The sequence below is a fragment of the Cervus canadensis genome, chromosome 21 (genome assembly GCF_019320065.1).
Source record: "Cervus canadensis isolate Bull #8, Minnesota chromosome 21, ASM1932006v1, whole genome shotgun sequence".
Lineage (NCBI taxonomy): Eukaryota > Metazoa > Chordata > Mammalia > Artiodactyla > Cervidae > Cervus > Cervus canadensis.
The window spans coordinates 10,638,201-10,652,617 of record NC_057406.1 but is presented as its reverse complement, the minus strand read 5'-3'; the positions used below and the strand labels follow the sequence as shown (position 1 = coordinate 10,652,617).

At 46.9% G+C, this 14,417-nt stretch overlaps 1 protein-coding gene across 1 annotated transcript in view; it reads left to right on the top strand.

The window, feature by feature from the left end:
* The first annotated feature begins 494 nt into the window (after positions 1 to 494).
* The window catches only part of LOC122423776 (cat eye syndrome critical region protein 2), a 116,083-nt gene continuing 102,160 nt past the window's right edge, over positions 495 to 14,417 (top strand). Inside the window, exon 1 of the mRNA XM_043441140.1 lies at positions 495 to 752. Within this exon, the coding sequence (XP_043297075.1) occupies positions 627 to 752 (126 nt within the window). The 5' untranslated portion in view covers positions 495 to 626. The remainder of the gene's footprint in view (positions 753 to 14,417) is intronic.

Genomic DNA, 14,417 nt, shown 5'->3' with positions numbered 1-14,417 from the left:
ATAGCTGAGTGCGGCCACTGCGCCGGCCCGTCGGGCGGGCGTCGGTGCTCAGAGGTCCCCACGCGGGTCCTCGAGCGGCTGCGCCCGGGACCGGACGGGACCGGAGCGCGGGCGCCCCCGGGCCAGGGGAAACCACCCCCCACGCCCTCGCAGCACCCCGCGCATCGCGGACGGTGGTGGGGGGGTGTCTCCCAAGGCCCGGGAGGGGTAGGAGGCCGCGGGCTCTGCCCGGGTGTGGGGTCCGCCGCCCAGGACCCACGTGGGTGCAGCCCGGCGAGGCGCAGACAGCCGGCCTCTGAGGGGCGCGACCCCCGGCCAAGTGGGGGCGGGGCCCGGCAGGCCTGGGGGGCGGTGCTCGACCGCAGCCCCTCCCCCCGGCCCTCGGGCGCCCCTCCCCCGCCCGAGCGCGGCCCGCGGGCGGGGGCGGGGGCGGGGTTGTTGTTGTGCCGAGGCCCCGCCCCCGCCCGCCCCCGGCCCATCTGTTCCCCGCGAGCCGCGGCGACATTGTGCGGGCTGGGCGGCCGGGCCGCGGCGCGATGGGCCCGGGGCAGCCGCCGCGGTAGCTCGGCCGGAGCGGCTCCGGGAGCGGGCGGGCGGCGGGCGCGGAGGCGGCGGCGCGGCCGGAGATGCGCCCCGAGGAGGGCGGCGCGGCCGGGCTGGGCGAGCTGCGCTCGTGGTGGGAAGTGCCGGCCATCGCGCACTTCTGCTCGCTCTTCCGCACGGCGTTCCGCCTGCCGGACTTCGAGATCGAGGTGCGCGGGCCGGGCCGGGCCGGGGTAGGGGGTCGGGACCCCGGTAGGGGGTCGGGGCGGCGGCGCGCTGGGACCTCCGAGCGGCTGACTCTGAGGGGCTGAGTGGGGGGCTGAGCGCGAGGAGCGCTCCCGGCCGGCCCGGGCGGGCGGGCGGGGATTGGGGTCCGGGCTGAGGGGACCCGGGCGGTGGGGAAAGTTGGGCCGTTACTCCGGGCGGCGTCCCGGCGGGCGCAGCGCGGGGCCGGGCGGTCGGGGTAGCGGGCGGCGGGCTTTGTGGAGCCCGGCGGGCTGGCGGGCGGGCGCCCCCGGCCGGCGCCCCGACCCCTCCCCCGGCCGCCTGGGGCCGAGCGCGCGGCCGGTCGGTGCCGCGGCCCCGGACAAAGGTGCGAGACCGGCGCGGCCGGGCCGGCGAGCGGGGACCGTGGGTCCGCCACCCGAGGGAGGCGCGCCTGGCGGCAGCCCGGAGTGTGCGGGCCGGCGGGCGGGCGGGCGGCGGCGGCGACAATGCGGCGGCCTCGGGTGCGGGGGCCCGGCGCCGCACGCCGTTTTCAAAGTTGGGACGTGACTCGGACGAGCACGGCTTTTTCTAAAAATGTGAGTGGGACGGCGGTTCCCGCGGACTGAGGGGGAGAAACGGCAGATTAGGGAATGCTGAGCGTCAGGACTCGCTCCACAACTGTCCCGAAGACCCCGTGTTTCCTTTTAGTTGGTCAAAATCCTCAGCACTTTAATTCTGCTGCTCAAAATGGTGGCTGTGGTGGGAGGTGTTGTGGTGACAATGCCGTCGCGGTGCCGCTAAACTTGCCCCTGCCCCATTTTCTCCCTGAAATGTGATAAAACTGAGGCGGTGCTGAATTACAGGTTAGAGTTCACGAACCGCGTCTAAAAACACTGTGCAGAAAACTTCATCTTTCAAAAATCCAAATATTCCGATTTGGTTGATTGGGGAGGAAAAAAAAGAGGTAACAAATTTTGCCCTGAATTGTTACAGAAATCTAGAGTAATTTATAAATAACGCTTTATGTTCTAAGAAATAAATCTGTGGTTTCTAAGTATTAGCTTCTTTAATTCCTAAAGGAAATGTAACCTGATCTGAGAAGTCCAATTTGTATGTATAACAGAAGTGAAAAATCGTTGCTACAGGTGAATAATCAGGGCCACTTGAGATGAGTGTTTTCTCTTCGGATCCCAGTATTTCTTGGAAGTGACACTTTTTTGGTGGTTGTAGTTACAGTGTACGCTATTTGAAGTATATACGGATGAATATTTGGAATTCAACTTGTATATATTATGGTAATCATCCGTATCTCTCTATAATTTGGAGATGTTCAGTCGATGGCTAACTAGTAGTGACTTGTGTAATTCTTCTGTAATCTTTTTCACATGAATGTGTTTTGATGAATTTGATGAATGCAGATTAAAGTTTTCACTAATTATCAGAAATTAAAATTTTCAAAGTAATTTTTAGTTTTCTAGCAAGTTTGATTCTGAGAGTGCAGAATTTACTGAGAATATGATCAGTTTTGATTCTCTAAGAAGTAAATAAATTTATTTTGGTTAGGTGATTTTTTTTTTAAATCTAATTTACTGTTCTGAAAGGTTGAAAGAGGATCACTTCATTACAGTTTATGATGCACTGGAAGAATCTTCTTAAAACAGACGAACAAAAAACAGTACTAATACTGAGGTGTACCTGTTAGGATGGCTGGAAAGACCCTATAATCTTAATTTACTGTAACTTTAAAAGATAGAAATGATGAATAATACCAAGTGGTAGAAGTTGGATATCAGCTTTTTTAGGAAATTAGTTTTCAGCTGTGGGAAAGTACTCATCTTACCCTTGACAACCAAACTGAACCCATGGATTTACAGAAAATTTAGGAAGCAGAATCTTCAAGGACTTGGCTTGTATTTATCTAAAACAAGGCGATCTCTTAGATAGCTGACAGGCTGGGAGCATTCACGCTGCAGTTCTGTAAGAGGTCAAGACCTCCCATTTAACTGGTCCCCAAAGAGTGGATATTTTTATTTTTGCATGTAAGAAAACCTTTTTCCTCTGTTAATTAGCCTTGAATATACAAGATTTCTTTAGAAGAATGAGTATACTGGATTCTTGTTTTTCGGGTTGTGTTTAGGGACATCTGTGTTGCTGCCCCCACAGATAGGGGTTCTGCAGTCATCAGATCAAAAATCTGCAAATGTGTAGACATATTTTAAGTTCAAAATTTGTGGTTTTTAAAAAGCAGTGCATAATCACAATATAAAACTTGAAAATTATAGCAAAATATAGGTAAGAGAATTAAATCACCCATAATCCCACCACTCAGGGATAAAAACTGTTAACTTAGAAATTCCTAAACACACTCACAGTGTATTTGTGGCCCATTTTAATTTTCCAGATGAGGAGACTGAGCTGTGTGTAGCTGGACAACTGTAGAATAACGATACTGAATTCAGTGGCTGGTATTATGAAACATCTGTTACTAGCTGCTTAACTGGATGGATTATCAAAGAAGCTCATGGCACACCTCCTTTGCCTCAGGATTATCAAATGTGGAACCACTTCATTTATATTATCAAATATTCTATGATTGTTTAACATTCTAGTGGGTTAGGCTGGTTATGTTTTGTCCTGATTAGAGAATGAAGAATGGTGAATTGACCTTCCTGAAGATTTAGTACTGATTTTCTTTTTTCCCCTAACAAGTGCTCTTTACAGTGAATAGCATCATACTTAACTAGATCTCAGTTAAGGGAGGATAGACCATCTTCAGTAATCTTGTCTGGAGTTAATTGTGATGGGTATAGGGTTGCAGGGAAAAATTCCATTATAAACATTTTGGGTATATTTTCTCCAGAGAAGAAACCATGGGGCCTCTGTGTGATTATTTGAAAGTGGTCATGTAGAATTATCTGGTTCATACAGTGGCAACATGATCAAAATAATCTGATTTTTATTATTAAAAGTCCCATGTACTTTTCCCCCGAGCTTCCTGCTTTGAGAACGAATCCTTTGGGTTGAATCCTTAGGCATGAATTGTTAAACATTATTATGTTTATTCATAGATATTATTCATAATTATGAAAATAGGTGATAAAAACTTGCTGAGAGTAACTTATTAGTATATCAGTCTTAGTTCTCTGGGCCTGGGGCCCAAGGATGGGTTATAGGAGATTTTGTGTTGGTGTACATGTATGTACTTTGCTGTCACTTTCATCAAATTTTGAAAGCGATCCCAACCGTAAAAAGGTTAAAAGGTCTTGAACTAGATGAAAGATTTAAGTTGGCCTTGAATAGGGGAACCAGAAGCTAGTTTCATGACATGAGATGCCCTGGATCAGGAGTTAGAAAACTTGAATTCTTAGGCTTGTTTTGCTACTACTGCCTCTGTGACCTTCGGCAGGTCAAATAGCCTAATGGTGAAGGACACTTGTATAGCACTTTGTACATTTTCCAAATGTCTTCTCATTTTATCTATCGTCATCATTAATCATCACTGGGAAGTAGCAGTTTTGCAGATGAGGAAATTGGAAGTTTAGACAGGCTAAATTTCTTGCACAGACTCACCTGGATCTCAGGTTCTTTGATACCAAATTCTTTGCTGGTGCTGCTACATCACACAGCTTCTATTTTAGTTTTCATTATTTATAAAATGAATGGCTGGACCTAGAAGTAATGGCCAAGATTTCACAGTGCAGGTTTAGAGTTCTTTGGTTCTTAATAATGTGGGGTACAACAGATCCTTTTAAAGGATCTTAAAATACAGATCTTAAAGGATCCGAATACAGAGGGACAAGTTCATGATTTCACTTGGTTCTTTCAGCAAATACTTATTGAACATCCACTATGTGCTAGATGCAGTCTTAAGTGCTGGAGATAGGGATGTGAACATAACGTAAACACTCCTTTTTTAGTGGAAGGAGACAGATGATAATAAATTGACACAGAGAGGGCCAAGTTGAGGGGGTGGGTTGTTACAATTTAAAATAGGGTGATTAGGTGTGGGAGGGATTTCTCTGGTGGCTCAGACAGTAAAGAGGCTGCTTGCAGTGTAGGAGACTTGAGTTTGATCCCCTGAAGTCGTCAGGAAGATCCCCTGGAGAAGGGAATGGCTACCTACTCCAGTCTTCTTGCCTGGGAAATCCCATGGACAGAGGAGTCTGGCAGGCTACAGTGCATGGGATTGCAAAGGTGTGGGTAGCCTCATTGAGAAGATGGCATTTGAGCAGGACTAAAGGAAATAGGGGACTTAAAATTATTCAAAAACTAGTAGTTTGTGGGACTTCCCTCGAGGTCCAGTGGTTAAGACTCTGCAGTTCACTGCAGGCTGTCAGGGTTAGATTCCTGGTCGGGGAACCCACATGCTGCATGGTGCAAAAATTAGTAGTTACAATAATCTATTGAATGGAAAATACCAGATGCTCAGTGTCTCCTTAAGACTCAGGATATGCTCCTTCTCTGAGGAGGAAAGCCCAAGAACAGGATGTGAACAACAGAGGGTAGATCTTGAAACCTGAAAGGGAGACTGCTCCCTCAGAGTGTAACTCCCCCAAGGTGAACCGTGGATCCCATTCTGCTTGTACCAGTGTCTTAAAGGGGAAGTCATTGTCTTCATCTTCATTTGCCTATTCGAGAAGCTTCAAAAGGGTAGTTAGAGATTCTCCAGCTGTGGAAAGGGCAGTAACCTCTCATTGCTGAAGGACAACTCATGTTAGCATGTGTCTTGCTTTACCACGGAAGTTCAGTTCGGTCTTGCTTAATTTTCTGGAACACAGTGAGGAAGCCCAAAATACGACTTGGCAACATGGCAGCATTTGGTACAACCGACCGTCTGCCCTTTGATCAGGAGAGACTGAGGGCTGAATTCCAGTTTTTTTGTTTTTTTTTCTTTTTTAAGGGGCTGGCTTCTTGTGGTGTGTTGGGTTGGGAGTAAGAATGAGGAGCTCTGGCATTGCTGGGAAACTGCCAGTGCACACGTGGTTTAGATAAAAAGTGGGTGTGGACAGAGTCCAGGGGAACAGAAGGCACAGTTTCTAACTAGATGGCCTTAGATATAGTTGATGGGATTGAAGGTACTTGTTGAAGGAATCATGCAGAGAGCCAGAAACCTGGACTGTGGACCTACCTCTGTCATTACCTGGTGCTGCGATTTTAGATCATTTGGTTTCAGATGCCCTATGTATAAAAAGACCGTTGTGGACTAGGTGATTTCTAGGAAGTTCCTCTGGCCAAAGTGCTGCGATTCCCTTGAGATGTTTCTCAGCATGCACGGCACAGGTAACTGATCCAGAAAGTTTTCCTGAGCTCATTGGTTAGGGCCAGGTGGCTCAGACAGTAAAGAATCTGCCTGCAATGCCGGAGGACCCGGATTGGATTCCTGGGTTGGGAAGATCCCTTGGAGAAGGGAATGACAACCCATTCCAGTATTCTTGCCTGGAAAATCCTTTGGGCAGAGGAGCCTGGCAGGTTGCAGTCCATGGGGTTGCAAAAAAAAGTCGACTGAGTGACACTTTAACTTTCTTTTTCTATACGCTGTGTTGGGGTCCCTATCTTAGAAATTAATTCTGTACCAAACTAAACCGGCAAATCCACAAATGGGACCCCGCCCCATAGGGAGTCCTGTTCTGGACGTAATGTTTTTTTTTGTGTAGGGTTGATGGGATTTATTTATGCTGCGTTTGCCATCATCAGCCCAGGAAACAGTTCAGTTCAGTTGCTCAGTCGTGTTTGACTCTCTGCAACCCCATGGACTGCAGCATGCATGGCCTCCCTATCCATCACCAACTCCTGGAGTTTACTCAAACTCATGTCCATCGAGTCAGTGATGCCATCAAACCATCTCATCCTCTGTTGTCCCCTTCTCCTTCCGCCTTCAATCATTCTCAGCATCAGGGTCTTTTCAAATGAGTCAGTTCTTCGAATCAGGTGGCCAAAGTATTGGAGCTTCAGCTTCAGCATCGGTCCTTCCAATGAATATTCAGGACTGATTTCCTTTAGGATTGATTGGTTGGATCTCCTTGCAGTCCCAGGGACTGTTGAGGGTCTTCTCCAACACCGCAGTTCAAAAGCATCCATTCTTCTGCACTCAGCTTTCTTTATAGTCCAGCTCTCACATCCATACATGACTACTGGAAAAACCAAAGCTTTGACTAGACGGACCTTTGTTGGCAAAGTAATGTCTCTGCTTTTTAATTTGCTGTCTAGGTTGGTCACAACTTTTCTTCCAAGGAGCAAGCGTCTTTTAATTTCATGGCTGCAGTCACCATCTGCAGTGATTTTGGAGCCCCCCAAATAGTCTGTCACTGTTTCAATTGTTTCTCCATCTAATTGCCATGAAGTGATGAGACCAGATGCCATGATCTTAGTTTTCTGAAGGTTGAGTTTTAAGCCAACTTTTTCACTCTTCTCTTTCACTTTCGTCAAGAGGCTCTTTAGCTGTTCTTCACTTTCTGTCATAAGAGTGGTGTCATCTGTATATCTGAGGTTATTGATATTTCTCCCGGCAATCTTGATTCCAGCTTGTGCTTCTACCAGCCCAGCATTTCTCACGATGTACTCTGCATATAAGTTAAATAAGCAGGGTGACATATACAGCCTGATGTACTCCTTTCCCAATTTGGAACCAGTCTGTTGTTCCATGTCCAGTTCTAACTGTTGCTTCCTGACCTGCATACAGATTTGCCTCTGGACAGGTGGTCTGGTATTCCCATCTCTTTAAGAATTTTCCAATTTGCTGTGGACCACACAGTTAAAGGTTTTGACATAGTCAATAAAGCAGAAGTAGATGTTTTTCTGGAACTCTCTTGCTTTCTCAATGATCCAATGGATGTTGGCAATTTGATCTCTGATTCCTCTGCCTTTTCTAAATCCAGCTTGAACATCTGAAGTTCGTGGTTCATGTACTGCTGAAGCCTGGCATGGAATATTTTGAGCATTACTTTGCTAGCTTTTGAGGTGAGTGCAATTGTGCGGTAGTTTGAGCAATCTTTGGCATTGCCTTTCTTTGGGATTGGAAAGAAAACTGACCTTTTCCATTCCTGTGGCCACTGCTGAGTTTTCCAAATTTGCTGGCATATTGAGTGCAGCACTTTGACAGCATCATCTTTTAGGATTTGAAAGAGTTCAACTGGAATTCTATCATCTCCACTAGCTTTGTTCATAGTGATGCTTCTTAAGGCCCACTTGGCCTTGCATTCCAGGATGTCTGGGTCATGAAGATCTTTTTTGTATAGTTTTTCTGTGTATTCTTGCCACCTCTTCTTAATATCTTCTACTTCTGTTAGGTCCATACCATTTCTGTCCTTTATTGTGCCCATCTTTGCATGAAATGTTCCCTTAGCATCTCTAGTTTTCTTGAAGAGATCTCTAGTCTTTCCCATTCTATTCTGTTTCTATCTAGGAAACAGATCTTTTGTTAATTCTTTCCTTAGGGCTTACCTGGTAGCTCAGTTGGTAAAGAATCCACCTGCAATGTAGGAGACCCTGGTTCGGTCCCTGGGTTGGGATGATCCCCTGGAGAAGGGAATGGCTACCCACTCCAGTATTCTGGCCTGGAGAATTCCATGGACAGGGGAGCCTGGCAGGTTTCAGTCCGTGGGGTCGCAAAGAGTCTGACACGACTGAGTGACATATACACACACACATGTCGCAGAGTCGGACACGATTGAGTGACACACACACACCCCTACACACACACACACACACACACACACACACACACACCCTTACACACACACCCCTACACACACACACACACACACACACACCCTTACACACCTGTCCCACCCAGAATCATTTAGGGGAAGAGGACAGGTTGGAGGGCTGTGGAGAGGGAGCCACGATGACGTGCATACATGAAGGGGGCCCTCAGCCCTCTCGCAGGACTGAAGCAGGGGGTGGTGCGCGTGCGTGTGTGCACGCGCCCGCGTGTGCATGCAGACAGTGTGTGTGCATGCCCGTGTGCTGGGACGGAGCTCCTCAGGCAGGACGAGGTGTGCAATTTAGGCAGAACCCGCGCCTTCCTGTGCGGCCTCGGCTCTGGCGGCACCACAGGCCCAGTGGGTTCACGCTGGACATCATTTTAGTTGGCAGGAAAGGTTGCGTGGGGGCGGTCCGAGCCGTCACACACTGCAGGCCTCCGGGTGTGGAGTCAGGCCCTTCCGGCCGGCCCTCAGTGATGTGGATCATCCACACGCCCAGTGCACGCGGTTTCTGTAGAAACGTTCGGAAGGCGGCGTTGTGTGTGGCCTGTAGGGTGGGCACTGGACACATGGCCCTGTCCTGGGCATCTCACGGTCACAGTCACTTCAGCTTTGGCCCCGGCCCAGCCTCTTGAGTTTGAGCAAACTCCGGGAGATGGTGAAGGACAGAGGAGTCTGGCGTGCTGCATACAGCCCATGGGGTCTCAAAGAGTCGGACATGACTTAGAGACCGAATGTCAACAGCAGCATCTTGGGCTTTCTTAGGGTGGCCTGTGGCCCCGGGACTGAACGTCCCCACAGACTCTGCACCCTTCTGTGCTCCCCCGTGACCTGCAAGTAAGTGCAAACAGGCACTGATGGGGCCACGGTTATTCTAAACTGTTTATTATCTTTTTAATCTTGAACCTTCAAATCACCTCCCATTAATAATTGCTAAGAATGGAGTAAGTTCTTGCAGCTGAGACTGCTGAGAGCAGTCTGGTGGAGGAGAGAGTGTTTTTCTGTAGGCCAGTTGCTTTTGATGAACACTGCTCCCTGAGTGGTCATTGTTTCAACAACAATGCACTGAGGACAGTTGATTTTCTTGACAGAAAATGTGTTAAATTAGCAAATCTACTTTAGCAAATCTTTTCTCCCCCATCCCCATTGTGTCTCTTATTTCCCTGAAAGGTTGTGTTTGCAGAGTCTTCTGGGTGTGAGAGACAGTTTTTATAATCAGTTCTTTGTCTAGGGGACACTTAGATAGGGGAAAGGTGACTAAGAGAAACTTCACTTGTGTCATGAATAAGGGATTTAATTTTTTTTCACTCTTAGGCTGATATTTATTTGGGTTACTGTCCCACACATTGTTTCTGAAAGACCTTTTCTCGCCTATTTTCCACTGTGCTGTTGAAGCAGGCACCCCAGCTTTCCTTACTGGATGTTGGGGATTGGGAGGGGAATGTTCTAACAGTATTGAGAATACCTGTGTCCATATAGCTGGATTTTCATCACTTTTGATGGAGCCCCTTTCTTCATTATCTATAACTGTACTTTAGATTTCTGTAACATGCAACTCTAAAGTAGTAGTGAAATTACAAAGAAAAGTGGAATCTGAAATCCCAGGCAGTCTCCTTTCTCTGTTGTCACTTTTATTAATACTAACTGCCCCAGAATGATTGCAGAGCTAAGGGACTGTATGTGGTTCTTCTGCTGCCCTGGGGAATTGGAGTAGTTGTGGGGGAGGAAAGGGTGGCTGGCTGGGGAGCAGCTATGGCTGCAGGAGTTCAAAGGCCTCAGGGGTCATGAGTGAAGTGCTTTCTGGAGAAGGCAGAGCTGGGAGGGGGTCAGAGTGAGGAAGTCAGCGCAAGGAGATCAGAGTTCTCTTCTGTGGAGGGCTACTGAAAAATGGAGGCAGGATGCTGCAGCAGGCCTGGAATGCCAGACCCAGTTGTGTGGATCTTTTTTATTCAGGCACTGAAGTTTTAGACAAGAATGATCTTAAAGTTTTGGACAAAGAATGTCCTGAGTACTACATGTTTTGGTATCTAGGCTTATCTCTAGGAGTGGAGTGGGTGTAAAATGCTGCAGGTAGCAGTGACAGGAAGAGACCTTGTCGCTGGCTTTGAGTGGAACTAGATAATAGTCAGTGTTGGGTGCATCAGGAAGGTAGTATGGGGTAAGGATGTTTTGAGCTGCAAGTGATGGGACGCTGCACTAAAAAGCAGTGTGGTCTGTCCTAGAACATGGGGTCTGGAGGATCGTGGCAGCTGTGCTGCTCAGTGACGATGGCCTTAGGTGCTCAGGCGGCTGCCTGTGCATGGTTACAGGATGGTTGCGCAGCTCTAGGGTCTGCATTGCTGAGTGTTTCAGGGAAGTACAGGAAAATTACAATTACAGTTGAAAACACCCATTGGGTTGGTGATTGGAAGAGGTTGGAGATAGCATCACCGACTCAACGGACATGAATTTGAGCAAACTCTCAGAGATTGTGGAGAACAGAGGAAGGACCCTGGCATGCTGCAGCCCATGGGGTTGCAGAGTTGGACGCGACTTAGCAGCGACTGAACAACAACAGCCAAAGCAAGAGATGACATTAGAGAAGGCTATTGGAGAGAGGAAGAGGGAGCAGCTAAAACTGCATTCTCCTGGAATGAGAGAGGAAGAGAGCTCTCTAGGAGGCGTAAGAGAATGGTGGGAAAGAATGAATGTTTAAAAAAATTTTTCATGAATAATATGCGATATGAGAAGAATCCTCAATTCCTCCCATGTTAACATTTTAGTGCCTTACTGAAGAGGTGCATTGTGGGACAATCCTTCCCCGGCTTTCTAAAAGAGTTTCCAAATTTTCTTCCCTGTTTTGTGCTGACAGTCCTCTTCACTCTTTTTCCCCTTCTGATTGTTGGGAGGTGGGGTAGTAGTGACCCCACCCCTAGGATTGCCAGTTGCTCCTTGTTTTAGCTTCCTGTTTAGGAAAATGAAAATCTGGGCACAGAAATGTACCCTTTTTATCATTAGAATTTTAGATTTACTCTTGCTTATCTATTGTTTGTTTGGAATTCTCCAGTTCTTAGATTCTTTGTTAGTATTTAATGATCTGTAAGACTATTACTGATAGTGTAACTGATGTTGAAGCTGAAATTGGACTGATGTTGAAGCTGAAACTCCAACACTTTGGCCACCTGATGCGAAGAGCTGACTCATTTGAAAAGATCCTGATGCTGGGAAAGATTGAAGGCAGGAGGAGAAGGGGAAGACAGAGGATGAGATGATTGGATGGCATCACTGACTCAATGGACATGAGTTTGAGTAAACTCCTGGAGTTGGTGATGGACAGAGAGGCCTGATGTGCTGCAGTCCATGGGGTCGCAAAGAGTCGGACACGACTGAGCGACTGAACTGAAGACTACTACTTAAATGGGACTCTGATCCTTCTGTAGTGAGAGTTTATGTACAAACAGGATAGCTATCAGTGTGATGTGAAAGTCGCTCAGTTGTGCCTTACTCTTTGAGACCCCATGGACTGTATATTCTCCGGGCCAGAATACTGGAGTCCATAGCTTATCCCTTCTCCAGCAGATCTTCCTGACCCAGGAATCGAACCGGGTTCTCCTGCATCACAGGCATATCCTTTACCAGCTGAGCCCAGCAGTGTGATATGTTCTTTCTAATCACAGTTCCCCATGCCTGGGGAAGTAACATCTCCACAGAAAGGAGTATTTCCTTCACTTATTTGTCTTATCTCCTTCCTGGCTGTACAAAAATTTTTGGAAGTTAATCTGACTGTTCTACCTGCCCTTTGCTCCCTTTCTCTCCTACTGCGTGAAGTAAGTCTATATCCTGGCTAGTAACCTGACACATCTTGCCTGAAAAGATGCACTGGGTCAATTCCCATTCTTGGGATTGTAGCTTAGGAAATACAAGGGTTACCAGGCTAGCGTGGAAAAGCAGTTAGGTCACAACGAGAAGCTGCGATGCAAACCAAACTCTTGCATTTGGAGGAGCAGAAATTAGGGGGATTAATAGGAAGACTTCAGCCCCCCCGCCAGTGCTGTCCATCGTGCAGGAACCCCCAAGCATCTGAGGGAGTCTGCACTCCTTGCCCCCCAAAGAGGGATATGTGCGTGTATTAAATATTTTATAAACACAGGCTCATACTTTTACATACTCTTGTGATTCCTGTTTTACTCAGTTAACAATAATATACCATGTAGAATGCCCTTTCATAGCATACATTGTGACTTTAATAGCTTCGGAGCATTTATGGTCTGACTTTATTTAACCAATCCTCAATGGAGCATTGAGGTTTTATTTTTAGTTGTTTACTATCATAACAGCCATGGACAGAAAGTTTTTTTTTCTACCCAAGATAGGATTAGTGTTTTTGTTCATTAGACTTATTACTGTCTATGTTTGAAGTCTTGTCTTGAACTTTCTTCATAGTCAGTTTTTATCTTACATTTCATTACAAAAGCTAACATGAATTTGGTGCCCACTGTGGGTGCTCCAGGCACTGCTTAGTGTTTCTCATGCGTCAGCTTATCTATCCTTTTTTTTAATTGACTTGCAGTTTCACATATAACATTATGTTAGTTTCAGGTGAAGAGCATAATGATTCCATATTTGTGTATATTAAGGGCTGATCGCTGCAAGTTAGATTCAACACCACATATAGTTACAATTTTTTTTTCTTGCGACGAGAACTTTTTAAGATCTATTCTCTTAGCAGTTTTCACATATACATCAATACAACACAGTATTATTGACTATGGTCACCATGTTGTACATCACACCCCCAGGACTGACTTATAAATGGAGATTTGTACCTGGTGACCCATTTACCCATCACACCACCTCTGCCTTTAGGAACCACCTGTCTGTTCCCTGAGAGTAAGTTGCAAACACGATACCCCTCACTTCTAAACATTTCAGTGTTTTTATGCCTTAAAAAGGAATTCTCTGTAGCTCAGATGATAAACGGTCTGCCTGCAATGCAGGAGCTGTGGCTGCTAAGTCGCTTAAGTTGTGTCCGACTCTGTGCGACCCCATAGACCCAGGTTCAGTTTCTGGGTTGGGAAGATCCCCTGGAGAAGGGGATGGCAATCCACTCCAGTATTCTTGCCTGGAGAATTCCATGGACAGAGGAGCCTAGTGGGCTGTAGCCCCTGGGGTTGCAAAGAGTCGGACACAATTGAGTTGCTAACACTGTACACCAAGTTCAGTTCAGTCGCTCAGTCGTGTCTGACTCTTTGCGACCTGATGAATCGCAGCACGCCAGGCCTCCCTGTCCATCACCAGCTCCTGGAGATTACTCAGACTCTGGTCCATTGAGTCGGTGATGCCATCCAACCATCTCATCCTCTGTCATCCCCTCCTCCTTCCCCCAATCCCTCCCAGCATCAGGGTCTTTTCCAGTGAGTCAACTCTTTGCATGAGGTGGCCAAAGTACTGGAGTTTCAGCTTCAGCATCAGTCCTTCCAATGAACTGCTATGCCTTAAAAACACAGACATTTTCTTACATGGACATAATATAGTTATCAGAATCAGGAAATTAATACTGAATAAAATCTGTAGATATTAATGTGTAATTTATAGATTTTTATGATTTTAAATTCAGTATTATTTTAGAAATTATTTTGGTGGCTTGGGTTTTTAATGTAGGATCATGTGTTGCATTTAGCTATTGGATCTCTTTCAGCTCTGTTAGCCTAGAGTAGTTTTTCAGTCTTTGTCTTTCATAACCTTGACCTTTTGAAATTGAGACTGTTCTTCAATATGGGTTTGTTGTATGCACTCCCTTGATGAGATTGAGGTCCTGTGTTTTGGCAGTGCTAAAGGAGTGGTGTGTCCTCAGGGCAGCAGATGAGAGGCACGTGATGTCACTTAGTCTGATGGCGATGGTTATTATTAACTTTCATTGCTTGGTTTGAGGTGGTGTCTGCCAGCTCTCTCTGCTGTGAATACACTGTTTTCCCCTTATAATCG